The following is a 23,753-nucleotide window of genomic DNA, read 5'->3' as shown; positions in this document are numbered from 1 at the left end:
TCAACAAACATTTAGGTTATTTCCATATCTTGGCTATTGTGACTATTGCTGCATTGAACATAGGAGTGCTAACATCTCTTCAAGATCCTGCTTTCAACTCTTTGGGATAAAAACCCAAGAGTGGAGTTGCTGGATCATATGGTAACTCTATTTTTAGCTTTTTGAGGAACCACGATACTGTTTTCCATTGTGGCTGCACCCGGTGACATTCCCACCAAGAGTGCACTAGACTAGGCTCCCGAGTTCTCCACATCTTCACCAGCACTTGGTAGTAGTAGTAGTAGCAGCCATCCTAACAGGTGTGAGGTGATCTCTTGCTGTTTTGATTTGCATTTCTCTGGTGATTAACGAACGATGTTGAGACTCTTTTCATATGCCTGTTGGCTATTTGTATGTTTTCTTTGGAGAAATGTCTATTCAAGTCCTTTGCCCACTTGTTAACAGGGTTTTTTAGAAGCTTTGTGGGTAGGGGGGTGGATTTTGTTATTGTCATTTTGCTTTATTTTTATTTTTTTGCTATCGAAATGTAGGAGTTCCTTATATATTTTGGATATTAGCCCCTTATCGGGTATATATGGTTTGCTAGTATTTTCTCCCATTCTGTAGGTTGCCTTTGTGTGCTGTTGATGATTTCCTTTGCTGTGCAGAAGCTTTTTAGTTTGATGTAGTCCCACTTGTCTAATTTTGCTTTGGGTGTCATACTCAAAAAATCATTGCCAAGATCAATGTTATGAAGTTTTCCCCCTATGTTTTCTTCTAGAAGTTTTACAGTTCCAGGTCTTATGTTTAAGTCTTTAATCCATTTTGAGTGAAGATAAGGGTCCAATTTCATTCTTTTGTGTGTGGATATCCAGTTTTTCCAACACCATTTGTCAAAAAGATTATCCTTTCCCCACTGAATATTCTCGGCACCCTTGTCAATCAGTTGACTGTATATGCATAGGTTTATTTCTGGGTTCTCTCTTCTGTTTCATTAGTCTGTATGTCTGTCTTTATGCCAGTACCATACTGTCTTAATTACTGTGGCTTTATAACATATTTTGAAATAAGGAAGTGTGATGCCTCTAGTTCTGTGTTTTCTCAGGATTGTTTTGGTTATTCATGGTCTTCTGTGGTTCCATATAAACTATAGGATTATTTTTTTCTATTTCTGTAAAATATGCCATTGGGATTTTGATGGGGATCACATTGAATCTGTAGATTGCTTTGGGTAGTATGGACATTTTAACTAATACATATTAAGTCTTCTGATACGTGAACATGGAAGATCTTTCCATTTATTTGTGTCTTCTTTCATTTCTCTCATCAGTGTTTTGTAGTTTTCAATGTAAAAGTCTTTCACCTTCATAGTTAACTTTATTCTCAAGTATTTTATTATTTTTGATGTTGTTGAAAATGGGATTGTATTCTTAATTTCCTTTTTGGATAGTTCCTTGTTAGTGTATAGAAATGCAACTGATTTTTGTATGTTGATTTTCTATCCTAAAACTTTACCGAATTTGTTTATTAGTTCTAACATTCTGTATGTGTATATGTGTGTGTGGTATCTTAGGGTTTTCTACATATAAGAACATGTCATTTGCAAACAGTGATAATTTACTTCTTCCTTTCTGACTTGGATGCATTTTGTGTCTTTTTCTTGCCTAATTTCTCTGGCTAGGACCTCCAGTACTATGTTGAATAAAAATGGCAAGAGTGGGCATCTTTCTAAGACCTTCCTGACCTTAGAAGAAAAGCTTTCAGTTTTTCATCGTTGAGTATGATGGTAGCTGTGGGCTTATCATGTATGTGCCCTTTATTTTTTTGTTTTGTTTTGGGAGGGGTTGTTTTGGAGTTTTTTTAACAAAAAGGGTATATTAAACCCAACTATATCAATAATTATATGAAATGTAAATGGGAAATAGTACTCCAAGTAAAAGAGATTATTGGCATGCATCTGAAAGCAAAACTCAAGTATATCCTATTTACAAGAGAAAAACATTTAAACATAAAGATACAATTTGAAAGTAAAAAATGGAGAAAAGATACACCATGCAAACAGTAAACATGAGAATTCTGGTGTGTCTAAAATAATATAAAACAACTATATGCCCTTTATTACATTGAGGTAATTTCCTTCTATTCTTAGTTTGTTGAGGATTTTTTTTTTTTTTTTGCGTTACGCGGGCCTCTCACTGCTGTGGCCTCTCCCGCTGCGGAGCACAGGCTCTGGACGCGCAAGCTCAGCGGCCATGGCTCACGGGCCCAGCCGCTCCACGGGATGTGGTATCTTCCCGGACCAGGGCACGAACCCGTGTCCCCTGCATCGGCAGGCGGACTCTCAACCACTGCGCCACCAGGGAAGCCCCGAGGATTATTTTTAATCTTTAAATCAGGAGTAATACTTCCAGCTTGGCATGGAACCTGACATGGCCTAGATTAAAGAGCTCTGGGCCAAGATCCAGAGGCCTGGCTTTCTGTCTCACTGTGACCACAAAACCTGCAGTTTTAAACCAGGCCAGTTGCTTTCCCTTGCCCAGCCTCTGTCTGCTCAGCTGTAATATTAATCAAGCACACACTTACTTAGCACTTAATATGAGCCAAGAGCTGTCTCCATGGCAGCCCTGTGAGCTAGGCATGACTGTTAGGCACAGAAACATTGAGATACTTTCCCTAGGTCACACAGCTAGGAATGGTGGAAAGGGGACTTGAGCCCCCGCCATTTCGCTACAAGGTCTGGGTGCTTAAACCCCGAGCAGGAAGGATCCCCAAGGCATCCCCATATGTGTCACTGGGCTGTGTCCCCAGGTCATCCCTAGGAAGCCAAGGGGACAAGTCTTACTTCCATCTTACATACAAAAGGATAAACACTGGTTAGCAGCAAATCCCAGCCTCAGAGCCCAACTGTCCTGTGTTTCAGTCCAATCTCTCTCCCTGCACCTGCTACCTTTTAATCCAAATAATTCATGACACCAAGGAAGAGAGCTGTCTAACACAGATGAAAAACTTTAAATGTCCTTTAAGACTTGCTCTGTCCCCTTAGTTTTACCAGAAATTATTTGGGGGTGGGAGGACATGGTCCATACGTTAAGACAGTTATAAATGCTGCTAGACATCTCCATTCATCACTTTATTCTGGCTCCAAAGGGCCTTCGGGGCAGGTGGCACCGTCCCCATTTTCTAGATGAAGAAACTGAGGCTTACAGAGGGTCAAGGACTTGCTCAAGGTCACAGTGGGTGACGCCTGTGCTGTCAAACTCACATGTCCTGGCACCAGGGGCCCTGCCACTTTGGCCAGCCCATCTCTAAGACCTTGCGCTAAACCAGCCTTTCTCAACCTCAGCACTGTGCACATTTGAGGCTGGAAAATTCATTGCCACGAGGACTGCCCTGTCCACTGTAGGATGTTTTGCAGCTTACCCGGCCTCTACCCACTAGATGACAGCAGATATAACAATAAAAAATTTCTCCAGACGTTGCCTGACATCTGCTGGGGACAAAATTGCCCCCAGTTGAGAACCACTGTCCTACGTATTGTTCAGTACTTTTTGGCTGAAGAGTCAATGAATGGTTTTCACATACTAGAAAATCAAGTGAAAGTTGAATTTAACATTTAGTTATTTCTAAATTCCTTTTCAGTGTCATATTGGTTTTTCTCCCCTCCTTCTCACAATAGCTTTCAAGTTCTTTTCTCTAAAATTAGACTTGTCACTTAAAATTACTTATTTTATGCAGCTGCCTTCCTCCTGAGCAATTTGTCGTTTGCACAAAAAACAGGCTTTTGTGCAAATATTTAGTCTCTCTGACACTGCTCCCCTCCCCCCAACCATCCTCGAGGATGGGGACCCTTCCCACGGTGCCTGTGTCTCCAGCAGCCCATAGCATATGGGAGGCAGCTGAGTGTTTAGGAAGGCAAAGAGTATGGGGTGAGAAGAACAAGGGCAAGGAGGGCACTGTTTCTACCAAGTCCTTGGGTTGATGAAAATTGGACCAACTGCCAAACCTGGTGCAAGGAAGCCATAGTTTTCTTGAACCTTCTGGAATCTTCTGGAAGGTCAAGGATGATGATGATGATACTCTTACCTATCTTGGGTTGCCCTTCTTTCTTCTGGATTCCTATCTTTTTTTTTTTTTTTTGTGGTACGCGGGCCTCTCACACAACTGTCCCATGTTCTCCTTTACCAAGGGGCAGTCACATCTCCATAGAGAGATGGAAATCTTCCAAAATTATACCCATTATTTGTTATGCACCAATTAGAGAAAAGATGCTTTACTTCCTCATTTAAAAAACTTTCACAACAACCTTGAAAGACAGAGTATGATTACCTTCTTTCAGAGAACGGAGATTTCGAGACGTGAAATCATTTGCCTCCAGACCCACAGGTCACCAGAAGCAGCACTGGGATTGAAACCCCGGCTTGTGGACCTCTCAGAATTGCTGCCCCTTCCACCCCACCATCTGCATCAGTGGCTGAAGACCACCAGGCAACCAGAAAAAGCACGACTGTGTCGGGATGAAGTCAATGCAAATCACAGTCCACAAGAGGGTCCTCTGGGGGACACGCTCCAAACTTCCTCGTGCCTCCGTGTTGTTCAGCGCCCTCAGACTGCCAGATCAAATAAAACTCAGTGGGAGCAGATGCAGAGAGTTACCTTCCGGCTCTGTAAGGTGAGGCAGAGAGAGGGAGATGGCTTCGTGAAGCCAGCAAAATGAGGCCGACGGCTTGTGTGATGTACAGGCCTTCCCCATGGCGACAGGACCAGCCCAGCACATCCTCCCTGCAGGCCCTGGATGGGGAGAGGGTCCAAAGGGCCGATTTCTGCCTGTCATTGCAGAAATGCATTTAAGTATAAGATGACTGGAGGGCCACTTATAACTGTCCCTGTGAGCCCATAATGTGGGCTGTCTTCACTGTGACTCTCTTCACTAACATTTAAACCTGTCAGGGATGCTCCTGGCAGTGTTGCTACAAGGGAGAGCTGGAAGCAGGGAAGAAAGGGGGTTGGAAGGGGTGTGAGAAGCCAGGAAGGAGCACCACGCAGGAGGCCGGAACATAGCTTCCACGGAGAACACATATCACATGGGATCAGAGGCTGGAAGCTTCTGGAATGTGAGCAGGTCAGGGTGTGGGGTTCAGAGCTGAGGCTGAGAATGATACAAATGTCAGATCCACCTTTGCAGCAGGGCAGCTGGGGGTGGAAAAGGCCCAGAGAGATCGCTGACTGTTGAAAACCCATGAATTTGGGCAAAGAGTAAGAAAGGCAGCTAAACTCTTCTGATCCAACCCTGAAGGTGTGCTGGGGAATCAGTTACCTTCAAAAGGAGAAGAGATCATATAAACAGATCCAGTGGAGACTAAGGCATTTTGGAATTATTTTAGCTTCTGTCAGAGCCCTAAGAGCTTTAGGAATTAATGAATTATCAGGAGCTACTTCCGTACTCTATGGACATGACAGCAAAGATAGAGTCTAAAATTCTAATTTATCAGCTCATTCAAATGAGAGGCAGACGCAAGCAGGAGAGTCTTTGTTTTACGTGAATATTTTTTTTAATAATATTTATTTTATCTTATTTATTTCTGGCTGCGTTACATCTTCGTTGCTGCACATGGGCTTTCTCTAGTTGCGGCGAGCGGGGACTACTATTCATTGTGGTGCGCAGGCCTCTCATTGCGGTGGCTTCTCTTGTTGCAGAGCACGGGCTCTAGGTGCGCAGGCTTCAGTAATTGTGACTCACAGGCTCAGTAGTTGTGGCTCGCAGGAGCTAGAGCGCAGGCTCAGTAGTTGTGGCGCATGGTCTTAGTTGCTCTGCAGCGTGTGGGATCTTCCCGGACCGGGGCTCAAACCCATGTCCCCTGCATTGGCTGGTGGATTCTTAACCACTGCGCCACCAGGGAAGTCCCTGTTTTACGTGAGTATTAAAACCAATTTTTGCCACCAAATGCATCAATGCCCACAAGCTCAGAAAAATTCATGCAGTAGTTTTTACTGGAGTCTCTGGGTGTGCCTATAACTTTATGAAGAATTACTGATTTACTAAAAACTAAACTTTTGAATTTAAAAAAATGCGAAGTGAGAGCTGTGAGTTCAGCTTTACTGGGGGCTTACTGAGGGCTATAGCCCAAGAAACAGCCTCTCAGATAGCTCTGAAGAACTGCTCCAAAGAGGTAGCAGGGGAGATCAGTATATATATGATTTTGGTGAAGGGGGTACGTGCAGTCAAGCACACATCTCAGTAGAAGGTTGCTGCTAGCCACAAGGAGCATATGTCTCATCAATGATTTTAGTGCTTTTCTAAGTATGAGAAAATGCAAGAAATTGGGTTCATAAAATTTTCTCTCAAAATCATCTATCTGAAGGCCTGTTCTGCCGGTTTTCCCAGAGCACAGAGTGTCTCATTCCTGACCTCCACCCTGAACTGCTTTCAGGGTGTGTTGAAGGTCAATGACTGTGGTGGCTAATGACCTAATCCTTGTAGAGCCAGGTGGCGAGTGACATTCTTCAGCTGGCAAAACCATCTGTAGATATGAGTAGGTCCTAAATTATAACTTCTCCCCCAATGTGTGAAAGTTTTTTTTCCAACCAATGCTGGTAAAAAGACAAATCTGTAGAAACAAGACCTTTCTCCAGAAACAAAGAACCAAATGCAGAGAACACACCCAGCTACAGTCGAGCCTGACAAGTTATAAGCAACAAGCCCTAATGTTTCTGCTTAACGATGATCAGTTTATAAATGTTCCCAAAGCCCTTCAAGGCAGCACGTTTTCTTGTCAGATTTCACGTATCAAGACTGCATGGTTTTCTATCATTCAGCAAACTCTTGCTTTTCAAGGAAAAGGCTAGGATTGGGAGGACACAAATGATTTATGTTCAGCCTATCGATCCAAAACTTTAGATCAATGAATACTGACTTACCCAGTTCCTGACATCTCCCAGGAAGGGCGTGGTTATCCTCTTTTGACAAGGAGGAGAAGGAATCTCAGCAAGGCCTCAGGTCACATAGGTAGTTCAAGATGCAGCCAGGTCTCCAAACTCCAAATCAGTCATTGTCGGATGCCCTGTGAGTATCTGTTAGGGTTACGTTTGGCCTCATGTGGCAGAAGCCTCAACAGTGATCTAAACAATATAGGTCTTCTCTCTCACATGAAGGAAATTAGGAGGGCTGGGACAGGGGACCCAGGACCACGCACGGTGGTTTGCAGAGGGCATTCCTTATTTATGCCTGTTATCCTGGAATCATTATTAACACACTCCAGAATGCCCAGGTTTGAATTACGCTAGTAAATATGGACACAGTCTCCTCCTTTTTTTTTTTTTAACATCTTTATTAGAGTATAATTGCTTTACAATGGTGTGTTAGTTTCTGCTGCATAACAAAGTGATTCAGCTATACATATACATACATCCCCATATCTCCTCCCTCTTGCATCTCGCTCCCACCCTCCCTATCCCACCCCTCTAGGTGGACACAAAGCACCAAGCTGATCTCCCTGGGCTATGCGGCTGCTTCCCACTAGCTATCTATTTTACATATGATAGTGTATATATGTCCATGCCACTCTCTCACTTCATCCCAGCTTACCCTTCCCCCACCCTGTGTCCTCAAGTGCATTCTCTATGTCTGTGTCTTTATTCCTGTCCTGCCCCTAGGTTCTTCAGAAACATTTTTTTTTAGATTCTGTATATATGTGTTAGCATACAGTATTTGTTTTTCTCTTCCTGACTTACTTCACTCTCTATGACAGACTCTAGGTCCATCCACCTCACTACAAATAACTCAATTTCGTTTCTTTTTATGGCTGAGTAATATTCTGTTGTATACATGTGCCACATCTTCTTTATCCATTCATCTGTCAGACACTTAGGTTGCTTCCATGTCCTGGTTATTGTAAATAGAGCTGCAATGAACACTGTGGTACATGACTCTTTTTGAATTATGGTTTTCTCAGGGTATATGCCCAGTAGTGGGACTGCTGGCTCATATGGCAGTTCTATTTTCAGTTTTTTAAGGAACCTCCATACTGTTCTCCACAGTGGCTGCATCAATTTACATTCCCACCAACAGTGCAAGAGGTTTCCCTTTTCTCCACACCCTCTCCAGCATTTATTGTTTGTAGACCTTTTGATGATGGCCATCCTGACTGGTGTGAGGTGACACCTCATTGTAGTTTTGACTTGCATTTCTCGGATGATTAGTGATGTTGAGCATCCTTTCATGTGTTTGCTGGCAATCTGTGTATCTTCTTTGGAGAAATGTCTATTTAGGTCTTCTGCCCATTTTTGGATTGGGTTGTCTGTTTTTTGATATTGAGCTGCATGAGCTGCTTGTATATTTTGGAGATTAATCCTATGTCAGTTGCTTCATTTGCAAATATTTTTTCCCATTCTGAGGGTTGTCTTTTTGTCTTGTTTATGGTTTTCTTTGCTGTGCAAAAGCTTTTAAGTTTTATTAGGTCCCATTTGTTTATTTTTGTTTTTATTTCCATTTCTCTAGGAAGTGGGTCAAAAAGGATCTTGCTGTGATTTATGTCATGGAGTGTTCTGCCTGTGTTTTCCTCTAAGAGTTTTATAGTGTCTGGTCTTACATTTAGGTCTTTAATCTATTTTGAGTTTATTTTTGTGTATGGTGTTATGGAGTGTTCTAATTTCATTCTTTTACATGTAGCTGTCCAGTTTTCCCAGCACCACTTATTGAAGAGGCTGTCTTTTCTCCATTGTATATTCTTGTCCCCTTTGTCAAAGAGAAGGTGACCATATGTGCGTGGGTTTATCTCTGGGCTTTCTATCCTGTTCCATTGACCTATATTTCTGTTTTTGTGCCAGTACCATACTGTCTTGATTACTGTAGCTTTGTAGTATAGTCCGAAGTCAGGGAGCCTGATTCCTCCAGGTCCATTTTTCTTTCTCAAGATTGCTTTGGCTACACAGGGTCTTTTGTGTTTCCATACAAATTGTGAAATTTTTTGGTCTAGTTCTGTGAAAAATGCCATTGGTAGTTTGATAGGGATTGCATTGAATCTGTAGATTGCTTTGGGTAGTGTAGTCATTTTCACAATGTTGATTCTTCTAATCCAAGAACATGGTATATCTCTCCATCTGTTTGTATCATCTTTAATTTCTTTCATCACTGTCTTATAGTTTTCTGCATACAGGTCTTTTGTCTCCCTAGGTAGGTTTATTCCTAGGTATTTTTCTCTTTTTGTTGCAGTGGTAAATGGGAGTGTTTCCTTAATTTCTCTGTCATATTTTTATCATTAGTGTATAGGAATACAAGAGATTTCACACAGTCTCCTTCTAACTTCCTGCTCCAGCATCTCAACTGGGGCTTTCATACCATAAGGGTTCTATGTATAGTTATGCAGCTTGTGAGTTGCAGAACTCTCTGGAGCGTCATTCATGTTGTACCTATTATAGATTTATTATGACAGTTTCCAGTGGATGACAGTAAAATGTCTTGTGGATCAGGGACCTTATCTAATTCTCACAAAGTTACCATGGGGGCTAAAAGCAGTGCTGTCCTGAGGTCACCTAGTGTCCCAAGAGGGCTGCTGAAGCTCTAGCCATCACATTCACCATCCTGAGAGCAGAAAGGAGGAAGGGCAAAGAAGAGATCACACCTCTTTCATGAAAATCTCCTTTTAAGGAGAATTCCTGGAAGCCTTACCAATAGTTCTGTTCATATCTCATTGCCACACTTAGCTGAGCACATGTTGCTCCCAGTAATGTAGACATTCTGTTAGCATTGGAGAAAGGGAAAATGTGGGAGAAAGGAGAAAATAAGTGGTCGGCCAAGCTGCATAGCTCCACCTTATGCCTCTGGATTGAGCAGCAAATCTCAGAGACCACCTTGTACCTGAATTCAATTTAGAAAATAGATGCCTCTCACTGACCCTCCTGCCTTCTTTTTCTCTCCTGCTTTATAGATTTGGTTCTACACCAACAGTATCTTTGGAAAAGCTGGAATCCCTCCAGAAAAGATCCCATACATCACCTTGAGCACAGGTGGCATCGAGACTTTGGCTGCCATCTTCTCTGTGAGTAAACTGAGGGTTATTCCTGAGAACATCATGGGGGGTTAAACAGAGCTGCAGGGACCCCCAGGTAACAAGCGCATGAATTTAAAGAAACATGCCCTTTGTCACTCCGAAGTGTCTGAATTTGGGGAGTTTATAATGCAGTTTATCACTGACGTTTCACCCATCTAGAGAATATTCTTATCTACATCTTGTTTCCCTACTGTCTTCTTTTCAATAAGTAGTTCTTTTCTTTGAACTCTCACTTAGTCCCAAATGACACATTGTGGTGAGCACCCTGTAGAGAGGGCCATATCTCCCTGGGAGTCCAGCTCAGAGTCCACATGAGCCTAAGTTCTGTTGCCATCACTTTAAAACCGTTAGCTGTCATCACCACCCCAAACATGTAGGAGTTTGCAAGGCAAAGAAGAGGAGAAAGTACACTCCAGTCCATCAGTCCATCAAAAGGGTAACTTATTAATAAGCAACAGTGTCCAAAAGAAGAGAGACGTAGAGCTTGTCACTTTTTCTCAACCTTTGATATGTAAAATAAACATACGGGGGGCGTGGGGGGGTGGATAAAACATTAGGGAATTTCAGAATCTAGCAGAAATTGCAGAGGTTTTGCAAACAGACCTAACTGGAGTTGAATCCTGGCTCTGGAAATTCTTGGCTGTGTAATGTTGGACAATGCACTCAACCTCTCTGGTCTTTGGTTTCGCCCTTTATGAGCTATTCCCATGTCTTCTACCTTGACCTTTTATTTCCACTCTTGCTCACTGATTTGCACTGACAAGATTGACGTCAGTGCAAACAGGCAGAGGCTTCCAATTGTATTTCTGACTCATTTCTGAAAGAACACTTTATTTTGTTCCCTGCTCTTAATGGGGCATTCTGACAAGATGCTTTTAAAAACGGATGTCATAAGAGCATAGAGACCTGATGTTCTGCCTCCCTCTTCCACTCACAGTCTTTTGTTAGAGGGACAATATCTTGATGTTTCACAATCTGGAAGTTTCTCAAAATTCTTGTCTTGAGTTATAGACTCTACCCAACTGTTATTATTAATTTTTACATTGATCATCAGGAAATCACAGTCAGTCTGGAACGAAAGTCATGGGGAAATTACAGTGTTTGTTTTTTGGATTTTCCCTTTTTTGTTTGTTTGGTTTTTTTTTTTTTTTGGTAAAGTATTTTGTTATGAGAAATCAGCATGAGCTCATTAGGGTAAATTTGTAAAATACAGAAAATAGAAACAAAGAAGAAATCACCTACAATCATACTATCCACATAAGTTTGGCAAAGTCTCTCCTTGTGTTTTCTTTTTTTTTTACGTAAATTTATGTATTTATTTTTGGCTGCGTTGGGTCTTCGTTGCTGCACGCAGGTTTTCTCTACCTGCGGCGAGCAGGGGCTACTCTTCATTGTGATGCGTGGGCTTCTTATTGCAGTGGCTTCTCTTGTTGCAGAGCACGGGCTCTAGGCGTGCGTGCTTCAGTAGTTGTGCCTCACGGGCTCTAGAGCGCAGGCTCGGTAGTTGTGGTACACGGGCTTAGTTGCTCTGCAGCATGCAGGATCTTCCCAGACCAGGGATCGAACCTGTGTCCCCTGCATTGGCAGGTGGATTCTTAACCACTGCGCCACCAGAGAAGTCCCGCCCCTTGTGTTTTCTATACATCGATGGCTATATAAATCTTACTCAGTGTAATTCTATGTATAGACTAATTTTAACTCCGCTTTTGTTCACATAAACTTATGTCCAAATGATTTTCCATTTTATTATTTGTTTGAGTAAATTTTTATTGAAGTATCACATATGTACAGAAACATATGTAGATCGTCACCCCCTCTGAATTAGCACTAGTTGTGAAAGCTGTATCGTTCTTCAGAAATTGGCTATACAGCAATTTCCTTAACCATTGTTTGCGGGGTAGGGTTGTTGAGTGTCTCTGCTCAGAGCCTGGATGGCAGAGCCACGCTGCCTGGAATCGGTTCCCAGCTGTGTCCCTTTTGAGCTGCATAACTCCGATAAGTTATTCAACAGCTCTGTGACTCGATTTCCACATTTCTGTAATAAGGACACCATCCCTGCCTCACAGGGAAGGAGTGAGGATTAAACAAGTAGACACAGTGATGCAAGCAATGCCTGGCACTGACATATGACTCAGTGAGTGTTAACTATTCTTGTTCTATTTAGGTAGGTTCCCATTATTTGTCATCTTAAATAAGGCTGTGATGGACGTTCTCACAGAGAGCAGGACTTTGCAGAGTCTCTCTCGATCTTTCCGTAGTTGAGGAAACCAAGACCAGAAGCAATGACTTACCCAGGATCACACAGCAGTAGGTCAGAACCTGAGGGCGTGAGGAGCGCTAACATCAGGGCCCCTCTGCTCCCCAAGACCCTTTGTGCTCTACCTGAGATCTCAGGAACGTGCACATCAGTCCTGGAAGTCAGGTGATTGCCCCCATTTGAAAGAGGAGCAAACAGAGGGAGTGGGGATGCTTCCACCCTCGGTCTCTCTGACTCCAGAAACCCCTGCTTCTGGTCCCCACTCTCTGGCTGGTAGATCATCCTCAGTAAAGCTGATAGTCTTCGATGAAGTACTTCTTTCAAGAACTAATCCCAGGAAGGAGGTAAATGACTGGGAGAGAAAGAGAGGACCTTTCTAAGATCAGAACTGGAGGTCACAGCCTCTGAAGAGTCTGCCCGCTGCTGCCTTCGAGTCTGGATCGTGATGGGCTGTGGTCATTCGGATCTTGTGCATTCTAGAGGCATGGGCACCTTCGGCGGGCCCAGAGCAGGGATGGCGGCTCATAGTGTTGGTGGTGGATTCATTCCTCCATGCGTTCATCCATGCCACAAGCAGCTGCAGGGCACCTATATCATGCTTGTGCTTGGAGGTCACCAGTGATGTTATCATGATCTAAGGAGAAAGACCCAGAAACAGACACATGCCACATGCAATACTGGGATGAGCTCTCCTGTGAGGGGGTCCAGGAGGGCTTCCTGGAGGAGGGACCCAGGAGGCTGAGAGTTGAAGGGCCAGCGGAAGTTAGCCAGGTAAAGGAAAGCCTGTTCCGTGGCCCTGTGTGCAAGGCCCCAATCTGCACTCCCTCCTAGTTTATCTTCTAAAGGCTGAAGATGCAGAATCGTCCATTGGAAAAAAGTGGTAAAGAAAAATAATGGTAGCATTTACTCTAACCCCTTAGTTGAGTTGATGCTGCAGCAAGAACATCAATTTGGAAAACCAGCTGCTGGAAATTCATGAGATTAAAGTCAACATGAAGCTGGGAGTCTGGGATGGAACAATGTGCTCGGGGAGAAAGCGTCTGGGCTCTAGGGCCTGGTGGTTCTGAATTCAAATCCTAATCAGCCTTTTCCCAGCTGAGTGGTTTGGGGAAAATCACCAACATCTCTGAACGTATTTGCTCATCTTTAAAATGGGTACATAACCATACCCACCTGTGGGAGGCAAAATACTGGCTCCCCAAGTGTCCACGTCCTAATTCCTGGAAACACGAATATGTTATTTTATGCAGCAAAAGAGGCTTTACAGATGTGATGAAATCAATGGTTGGGGGGATGGGGAGGTTACCCTGGATTATCCGGTGGATCCAGTGTAATCACAAGGGTCCGAAAAGAGGCAGGAGAGCTGTAGTCAGACAAGGAGATGTGATGACAAAAGCGGAGGTGGTGTAATTGTTGACTTTGAAGATGGAGGGAGGGGCCCCAAGCCAAGGAGTGCAGGCGGCCTTGAGAAACTGGGAAAGGCACAGAACAGATCCTCCCCTAGAGCCTCCAGAAGGGAGGCAGCCCTGCCAACAACTGAGTTTTGCTCCCTAAGACCTATTTTGGATTGTGGCCTCCAGAACTGGGAGATAATGAATATGTGTTTCTTTAAGCCACTAAGTTTGTGGTAATTTGTTACAGCAGCCAGAGGAAACTCATGCACCACCTTACAGAATTTCTCATGGAAACAAAACTCAAAGTGTATGAAGGCCCACTGGACGGTCCTGACAGAGTCAATATTCAGTACATCCCTTGCCCATTCCAAAGCTGTTATTACCTTGTTTCCAAATATACGTATACTATTTCATCCAACCCTGTGAGGTAATTGCCTATCAAAAGGACTTGCCAAGTTTTTTGGTTTTTTTTTTCTTTCTTCTTACTGAGATTTTTGATGGTCTATTAAAATGGCTTTGGGCCTTAATAACATTGAGAAAGATTTTTGGTCATTTGATCTGCAATTAATTTCACCTCCTGGCATTGCTTGTCAGCTTGGGCAGCTGTAAATGATTGCCATCTTGCAGAAGCAGCTGGTTTTCCAAATCGATGTTCTCGCCGCAGCCTCAACTCTCTGATGAGTGAAGGTCCACGGAGTGTCGTTCAGGCCACACGAGCCTGAGGGTCGGCTGCCACGTGGGGCGGCGGCTTGTGGAGCACGAGGCTCATTCCGCTGAGTAGCTGGGACACTGGCCTTTTTTTTTTCTTTTTTCTCTCTTCTTTTTTTAGTATTTTGGCCACACCACGGGGCATGTGGGTTATTAGTCCCCCAACCAGGGATCGAACCCGCTCCCCCATCAGTGGAAGCGCAGTGTCCTAACCACTGGACTGCCAGGGAATTCCCTGGGCTTTTTTAAATCAGGGGAAAGAGAATTAACATAAGCCACTCTTGACCCCTTACTCATGACAGGAAGTTTTTGCAGTTGTCAGGAATGGATTATGCCATCAAGCTGAAGTTAAAAAAAAAAAAATCTACTGGTTTCCACCGTCCGCTCTGCTTCCCAACACATGCCACAATTTCACCGCCAAAACCTTTAGTATTCTCTGCTGCATCTCGAGCCCCAGATCCAGCACATGCTAGAGGAGAGAGTGGGTGGAGGTGATGACGCAGAATGGCATGGTCCCCTGGCCCTGCACTTATTAGCTGGGTGACTGTGGGCCCGTTACTTAGCCTCTCTGGGCCCCAGTTTTCTCTTAGGGAAAGTGTGGGTAAGAACAAATCCATACTCCAACAGGTATTATCATGAGAATTATATAGTAATTCCCAGTGCTTGGCATGGAGCAGACACTTAATAAGTGTTCATTATTTTCATGGGCTGAATTGTGTCCCCTGAAAATTCACATGTTGAAATTCTAACCCCCAGTACCTTCATATGTAACCTGATTTGGAAAGAGGGTCATTGCAGATGTAGTTAGTTGAGGTCATACTGGAGTAGGATGGACCCCTCATCCAATATGACTGGTGTCCTTATAAAAAGGGGGAAATCGAGCTTCCCTGGTGGCGCAGTGGTTGAGAGTCCGCCTGCCGATGCAGGGGACGCGGGTTCGTGCCCCGGTCCGGGAAGATCCCACGTGCCGCGGAGCGGCTAGGCCCGTGAGCCATGGCCGCTGAGCCTGCGCGTTCGGAGCCTGTGCTCCGCAACGGGAGAGGCCACAACAGTGAGAGGCCCGCGTACTGCAAAAAAAAAAAAAAAAAAAAAAGGGGGGAATCTGACACAGACACAGGACATACCATGTGAAGACTGAAGTTATATCACAAAACCCAAGGAGCTGCCAGAAGGTGGGAGAGGGGCCTGGGACACACCCTCCACCACATCTTCAGAGGGAGCCTGGCCCTGCCAGCACCTTGGTCTCGGACTTCCAGCCTCCGGGCCTGTGGGAAAAGACATTTCTATTGTTCAAGCCACCCAGTTTGTGGTACTTTATGACGGCAGCCCGAGAAAACTAGTACAATCATTGTTGGTGATTAATATTCCTGAAGAGAACCAAACACGTGTTATAGGTAAATCTGATCATGCCCTGCTACCGCCTACAAACCTGGAAGATGAAACTGGCCAGACTGTCCATTCCTTCACTATTCAGCAAGTGCCGGTTGAGCCCTTACTCTGTGCCAGGCCTGGGTCCTGGTGTGGGGGAGGCATCAGTGACCAAAAGAGACACACAGGTCCTTGCCCAGGAGAAGGCGAGCGCCCAGTGGGGAGGACCAACAGTAACAAAGGCATCGGTGGTCACCTGCATGGTGGTTAGAAGGTGGAAGATGCAGTGAGGAACAGCAGAGCAGAGAAACCGGATTGAGAGGTGGGATGGTTGCCCTGTTAAATACTGTGGTCGGGTTCAAGGGACAAGTGAGTTGTCTGTCACCCAGATACTTGGGGAAGAACATTCCAGGTGGAGCGAGCTGCCAGAAGGAAGGCCTGTCTCAGCCAGACCCCAGCAGGGCAGAGCTGGCCTGGTAAAGAGGAGAGGTTGGAGGGCGGATTAACTCGGGGTGGGCAGGTCTGTAGGGTGGGGGGGCTCCATCCATCAGGAGCAGGGACCTTCAGTAGAGGGACACAGCCAGCCACAATGTGCCTGTAAGAAGGGATCCGGGGGACCATCACTTGGTCCCATTCCTTTCCTTCCCTCCTTCTGATTTCTTACGGGCGCCACGTTTGCTGATACCCCCTGGGGGCAGGGGGCAAGGACACCTGTTGATCCTGTCCTATGGGTCGTCCTCCAGGACACAGTGGATCTGGAGAGGCCGATGGAGGATGTCTAGAGCAGGCTTTGCACGGGAGCAGGGATGTGTCTGCAAGTTAGAGGGACAGCAGAGGGCACTGGTGGGGCTGGAGGGGAGCGGCCAAGGGTGTTGAAAGCAGATGCCATGTTGCGTTTGGGAACATATGTATATGTATAGCTGATTCACTTTGTTATAAAGCAGAAACTAACACACCATTGTAAAGCAATTATACTCCAATAAAGATGTTAAAAAAATAAAAGAATCTCTTTGGCCACTGTAAAGAAAATCGATGTGGGCAGGGGTGGTGAGGGCAGAAGCAGGGAGAGAGTGAGGATGCCCGAAAAGAGGCTGCTTTGCCCCGTGAATCGTCAGAATGAATGTGCACTAAAGCTGGCCTCAAACCTGAGTTCAGTTAATCCTCCTCTACGTAGGGAACTCTTCCATTGATAATAACGATTCTGCATCGCCCCCCACCTACTAAAAGATTAAGTCCCGAATTTATCTAACAACGGTTCTAGGAACTTAGCAGAGGGAAGGGGCCACATCAAACAAAAGCAAAACTGGATTTCTCATTTGGCCCCCAAACTCTCTGGAAGGCGTGAGTGGGTGCCCTGGGCTCCATCCAAGTGGGCAGCGCCCACCAGAACTGAGAAATTAAAATTCAGGCTAAGCAGCCTTTCATATCCTGCGCTTACATCATCATTTGAGAAGCGCTTATGTTAACCTGTTGCCTGGTGGGAAGTCTGCATGTGGATGTGGGGATTCTCCTGGTTCTGAGGGCTCATCCTCATGGGAGGGGTGTCAGAAGGGGAGCCAGTAAGGGGGGATCCAGAGTCAGGGCCCCATGTCCCCAAGCAGACAAGCAGTTTTGCGCTGGGAGCCCATTTCCCTGAAGTACCCCTCCCATCCACTCCTGACTCTGATAATACCTTTTATCGGGTGGTTCTGTTTCTGAGTTTGGCCAAGGGCATTCCCTGCACCCCACTCTCTGGCCCCCACGATGTGCAGCTGTGACTTTCTTCTCCCTCCCTTTCTTCCGCTCTCGTGAAGATCATTCCTCTGGCTGTGGCAGGGTAGAAACTGGCCAGGCGCCTCCAGGTCAGAGCCATCCTTTAACAACGACCCCAGTGCAGTTCCAAGGCATCATGGTCCCCTTCGCTCGCTGCTAGAAGGGGAGTAATAACCGTCTCTCTCTGACCCTGACCTAGGGCTTGGTCATCGAGCGCGTGGGACGGAGACCCCTCCTCATTGGTGGCTTTGGGCTGATGACCCTCTTCTTCGGGATCCTCACCGTCACGCTGACGCTGCAGGTGAGAGGACGTGTCTGTCGCTCCCCAAGGGAGCACAGCATGGGCATGGCTTCTGGCTTCGTGCTCTGGGACCTTCAGCTTGGGAGGTCCATACAGTCTACAGATGACTCTTGTAATGCAGAGTTCCCAAGGGCATCTCGGCTCTGAAGCTGCTGGGCACCCTTGGGGAGGGGGTTTAGTAATGGGTCCTTGAACTGGGGGGAAAAGAGACACGACTTCTGGTCCTGTCGCTGCCACTAGTGAGCTGTGTGGCCTCGGGCAAGATATGTCCCCTCCTGAGCCTCAGTCTACCCATCTGTGGAATAGAAGAGATAGCACTAGATGAGTCCTAAGATGCCTCTTGCAACTCTCACATTCCAGCCCAGGGTGGCTGGCATTGCCGTATGAGGCACCTTCACAATAGTCACATCGACGCCTGTGGGGACCAAGAGGGGCTCTGGAGCCAGACCGCCGGGTGGGAACCCTGGCTTTCCCACTTACTCTCCATGAAACTTTTGGCAAGTCACTTAACCTCTCTGCTCCTCGGGGCCCCATGTCTAAAATGGGACAGTTATCCCTATATCCAGGGGTATCGTGAGGATTAAATGGGAAATGCACTTAAAGCACTTGGAACAGTGCCTGGAGCATAATAAGTGCTCAGTGAATGTATATTTGTGGGGATGGATAGAGCCATAGCTAATTCTTATGAAAGTGGTATTTTTTTTCCTTTCATGGTGATGAGGAAACTGAGGCATATATCTAAATGAATAAGCTGCCCAAGGTTTCACAGCTGGTGAATGGCAGAGCTGGGATCAGACCCCAGGATCTTGGGGTTTCCTCTGCCCCCTGCAATGCTCAAGGCAGCCTGCATTAATTGAGCACTTACTCGGTGCCTCGAGTCCATCTAGGCCCCATGGGAAGCATGATGCAAGGTCACAGTGGTCAATAAAACTTTGCATTTTTCAAAAACAAACCCCTAAATGGGGAGTTGCATGTGTTGGTCATCTGCCCCCCACATCTTTAGAAAAAGGCAATATTACAGTAATTCCCCTACATATGAACAAGTTCCGTTCCGAGAGCACGTTTGTAAGTACAGTTTGTTCGTAAGTCCAACAAAGTTAGCCTACGTACCCAACTAACACAATCGGTTATATAGTACTGTACTGTAACACATTTATAATACTTTTCACACAAATAATACATGAAAAACAAACACAAAAAATAAAGAAACCATTTTTAATCTTATGGTACAGTACCTTGAAAAGTACAGTAGTACAGTACAACAGCTGGCATCCAGGGGCTGGCATCCAGTGAACAGGCAAGAAGAGTTACTGACTGGAGTATGCTGGGACTATGCTAACTGCTTCACAGGCATCATCTCATCTCACTCTGACATCTGTAACATAGGCGGATGGGATGGCTTAAGGGTTATCATCATCCCCATTTTATGGACGCTGAAACTGGGGTTCAGAGGTGTAAAGTGAGCTGCCTCAGGTCATGCAGGTGGACTAAGGAGGAGCTGGGCTGGGTACCAGGTCCTCCAGCACAGCTGCCTCCTCACCTGCCCAACGGCTGCTCTCTTGCAGGACCACGCAGCCTGGATCCCTTACCTGAGCGTCGTGTGCGTTCTGGCCATTATCGCCGCCTTCTGCAGCGGGCCAGGTAAGGCTCCCCTCCTTCCTCACATGCCAGCCCAGGCACTCATGGCACCATCAGGGTGGGGTGTTCTTATTGTACGGATAGAGAGCTCGGGGTCTGGGGAGGGGCAAGGGCCACTGGGAGGGGAGGGGGAGGGGAGGGTCCCCATCGATTTAAATGCAGTGACCGCCTTGGTTTCCATCCAACCGATGGTAGGTAACAGGCTCACTCAAAGATGCATAGATGGTAACATACAACAACACCGCAGCCATTAACAGCTGCGAGAGCTGGGAGCCAGATTCACTAGTTTGGGATGAATCGAAGATACTCCAGTTACAGCCCGTGCCCACAGAGAAGCTACCGTTTAGTATGGAAGGTATAATGATAGTTATAATAATAATGGTAATGTCTAAGATTTATTCGTCACTGATTATGTGCTATACTTGGCCACGCACTTGATGTGTGTTAACTCATTTAAGGCTCGTGACCGCTCTAGAGAAGCCAGAGATGGGAAGCTACCTGCACAGAGCAAGCAGTGATGGAATTGCCCAACCCCCAGGCCCTAACCACCACCTTACACTGTACCTGCCTGAGTGTGGAGTCTGGAGTACTCTGAGCCTCAGTTTACCCAGGACCCACCTTCAGCCCCAGCTCTGCCATTTCCCTAGTGAGCAAGTCCTCTGCTCTCCTAGGGCCTCAGTTTCCTCATCTTTCAAATGGCCAGGGGAGGTGAGACTGGGGGCCCTGCCACCCCCAGCTGGGTGTCTGTGTCCCACAGGGGCCCAGTCAGAGGCCGCGCAGGGGCTGGGAAGATGGTGTGGGGAAGGTCTGATGACTGTACACATCTCTCCGGGAAGCACTGCTGTGGTTCTGATTTGTTTGGGTTTTTGTGTTGATGAAAACACTTTCTATCAGAACAAATGGACCCAAATTTCTCTCTCCCTTTGCACTGCTGATTTTCGTGGGCCGTCACGTTCCGAACCCTGTCACATTTGTCCCCAGCCACGACAACAGAAGGTTGTAATGAGATGGTGGAGAGGGCTGTGGAATGACTGGGGGAGGGCATCAGGCACGCACACCTGTGTGCACACGCATACACGTGCATGCACACACATACACACAGTGTGCTGTGATGATGAGATGGCCAGAGGAAGAAGGCACCTTCCGGGAGAGCAGCTAATGACAGGAGGACAAACAGGGAGCCCACGTTGCAGTTAAAGGAGATTCAAGGAGGGATGTGCTCAGTCCCATGGGGCCTCTGCACTACCAGCTCCACGGGCAGTAGTCACATTGGTACCCCTGGAGGTGGGTAGCCAGCGGCTCCGTGCAAGGCCTGGGGACACTGGGGAGGAAACCCAGGGGGACAGTCTCTGCTCTCACGGAGCTCATAGGCTGGTGTGGCCATCTTACCGGGGATGTCACCCGCCCAGTGAGGCCTGTCCTGACCACCTAGTATACATGCACAAACACAAACACACATACGTATACACACACACACACGTACACACACACATGCCCACATGTGTATACACACACATACACATACAAGTATACACAAACACACACAACACACACAAGTATACACATGCACACATGCACACATGTACACATGTGCACACACATGCCATAGTCACACACATACACACACATACTCTCGATCACATCGTCCTGGTTTACTTCCTTCACAGCATCTTTTACTGGCTCATCTCCATACTGTATCCTCATCTGTTTAATACAGGGATTGGCAATCTTTGTGCGCTGGATGTCTGAAGACACATCATCCCTACTCTGCACAGTAGTCTTGATATTAGGATTAATTGCTCCCATTTACAAATGAGGAAACTGAAACCCAGAGAGGTTACAATGTCCCCTAACATGAACCAGCTGGTGAGTGCTGGAGTTAAGATCTGAACCAGATCTTTAAAAACCTGTACTCTCTCTACCCCATTGCAAAGAATAAGAATTCACATCCATGCACTGCTCTGAGCTTTTCCAGCACATTCCCTCTGTCCCCTGATCTAGTCCTCACACCAGTTCTCTGATAATAATAACATTTATTGAGCACTTACTATGCTCCAGGCCCTGTTCTAATGCTTTCTCATAAACATACTCTGTGAATATAAGATAACACAGAGTCAGGCTGTCAAAAGAAAATCACAATCAGAGATTTTACTCAGAATCAAACTTTACTAATAATTCTCAGGTCATCGTTAAGACCCAGGTGAAGTCTGAAGTCATCAACACAGCTCCCCAGATTCTTCCTTGCATGTTAGAGTGCACTCTGGCCCAGATTAAACTTGTGAGGTGTCTAAATAAAACATGCAGGGCAACACTTACATACAGGAAGTATTTTATTCATGAAGCATCTTCATTTTATACTTTGATAATTACACAGCTGACACTGACATTTTCCAGTGGACTATACCCATAGCTATACATTCCATTCTAAATAGGCCAGGTGTAGCCCCCTAAAGGCATTTGGTACATAAGGACTCTCTTATCTTTCTGCTAGAAAATATCATTATGAGGTTGGCTTAGCAAGTTTACAAACAGAATGGACCAGGTCATTTCTTTTTCTTTCTTTCCTCTCTTCCTATCCCAGTTGATAGAAGATGAATTACAGGTAAGCTGCAAAACCTTTCCTTCCCAAACTAATTTTATTCTCATTGTATAGATGAAAAAAAAAGATCATATTGATTAAGTCATTTTCCCCAAGTCACACAGCTAAGAGACAAGTGCTAGATTGGAATCTATACCATCTTGTTGTAGGACCTGCAGTCTGAACTCTGATCTATGCATGTGGTCAGTACTCATTGGCTGTTTGCTAAAAGGTGCGTGGAGTTAGGCCCATTTTGAGATTGACTTGCAAGACTGACACAAAGAATTTGGGATAAAAGGGGAAGCTTCTGTTTTTATCTTCGTCAGATGGGTCTACTCTGGATCATTGTGAATCAGTCCTGTTTTTGTCTACACAGAAAGGTATAATTTTGCCATTCATATCTAGTTGTCAGATGTCTGTGGCTGAAGATGAAATCAGAACATTTTGATTTTCATGGTTTCTAGCTGTTCTTGCTTCAAATATCATCTGTACACAGAGGTCAGGAGCAGTCTTTCTTCTTTGTCTCAAACTCAGATACGGAAATCACAGCTCTTCGTGTTGAAACAAAGGCCGTGCTGACACACGCAGAGCTTCACAATGAACTGAGGCAGAACAGAGGATTGGGATGATTTCAGAGCTGGCAGGGGACCCCAGAGATCTTTTGGCAGATGAGGGGCTGTGTCCAGGAGCTGGGATGAATTAGAACTAAGGCATCCCAAGTTCGTGAAAGAACAGAAAGGTTTTTCAGTCCAGTTATTCATTGGAAGTTCAAGTCCCATCTATGGTTTCCCTGCCAGGAAGTCCTCCAACCATGAGTTGATTGCTTCCATTGATGGGGAACTCACTACCTTATGAAACAAACAATGCTGTGGTCCAGGGTCAGGGAGCTATGGCCTGTGAGCCAAATCTGGCCCATGGCCTGTTTTGTATGCCATAAGCAAAGAATGGCTTTTACATTTTAAAAGGAAAACAAAAAGAATGCGTGACAGAGACCACATGCAGTGGCCTAAAATGCCTAATATATTTCCTATCTGACCTTTTTCAGAAAAAGTTTGCTGCTCCCTCTAGCGTCCCTCAATTCTGACATTTGGAAGAAGGGAGAATGAGGTAGCTTATGAGGGAGGGAAAGACGAATTTCCATACAGCAGGAACAGCCAGCGAAAATGCCAGAGTGTAAAAGGAAGTTAATGGCAAAGGAACAACAAATAATCCAGCAGGGCCAGAGCAGTGGTCCTCAAACATTGCTAAATCACCTGGCAAGCTTCTAAAAGTCCTGATGGCCAGGCTGCATCCACGGCAACCAAACCCTAATCTGGAGGTGGGACCTAGGCCAAACTTGGAAATCCCTGGGCTAGAGACGCCTTTTCCAGCCTCATCTGAAAGCATTACAATTACCTGGGTGGCTTGAGAACTACAGTGAACTCTGACTCAGGCCTCACCTGACGCTGGCTCAGTCGGACCTCCGGGGTAGAGCCAGGCAAGAACCGCTGTCCCAGCATTGGCGGGGGGGGGGGGGGGGTGGCGTTGGAGCGGGGTGTACAGCACAGGACGAGTCAGAGATGTGTTGGAAGCAGGTCCACGGAAGCCGGGGCCGTGCGTTAAGATTTGCCATTTTATCCTGAGCTCCAGAGAGGTCCGTTGGGGGGATTTTTAAGATTTGCAGTGAGAAGAGTGGATCTGGGAGGCGGATGGATGGAAACAAAGCAGAGGTGAAGCCGCGAGCCAGGGGCCG

At 45.8% G+C, this 23,753-nt stretch overlaps 1 protein-coding gene across 2 annotated transcripts in view; it reads left to right on the top strand.

Annotated features, from left to right (window-relative positions):
• The window catches only part of SLC2A9 (solute carrier family 2 member 9), a 184,869-nt gene that overhangs the window by 107,565 nt on the left and 53,551 nt on the right, over positions 1-23,753 (top strand). For both annotated transcript variants that reach the window (XM_082837699.1, XM_082837700.1), the window contains exons 8-10: positions 9,903-10,013; positions 17,704-17,805; positions 19,371-19,446. In XM_082837699.1, coding sequence (XP_082693825.1) covers positions 9,903-10,013; positions 17,704-17,805; positions 19,371-19,446 — 289 coding nt within the window. The remainder of the gene's footprint in view (positions 1-9,902; positions 10,014-17,703; positions 17,806-19,370; positions 19,447-23,753) is intronic.

The sequence above is a fragment of the Leucopleurus acutus genome (genome assembly GCF_964270905.1).
Source record: "Leucopleurus acutus genome assembly, chromosome: 4".
NCBI lineage: Eukaryota > Metazoa > Chordata > Mammalia > Artiodactyla > Delphinidae > Leucopleurus > Leucopleurus acutus.
Note: the sequence above shows the minus strand (reverse complement) of the source record. Positions and strands in the feature narration are given on the sequence as shown.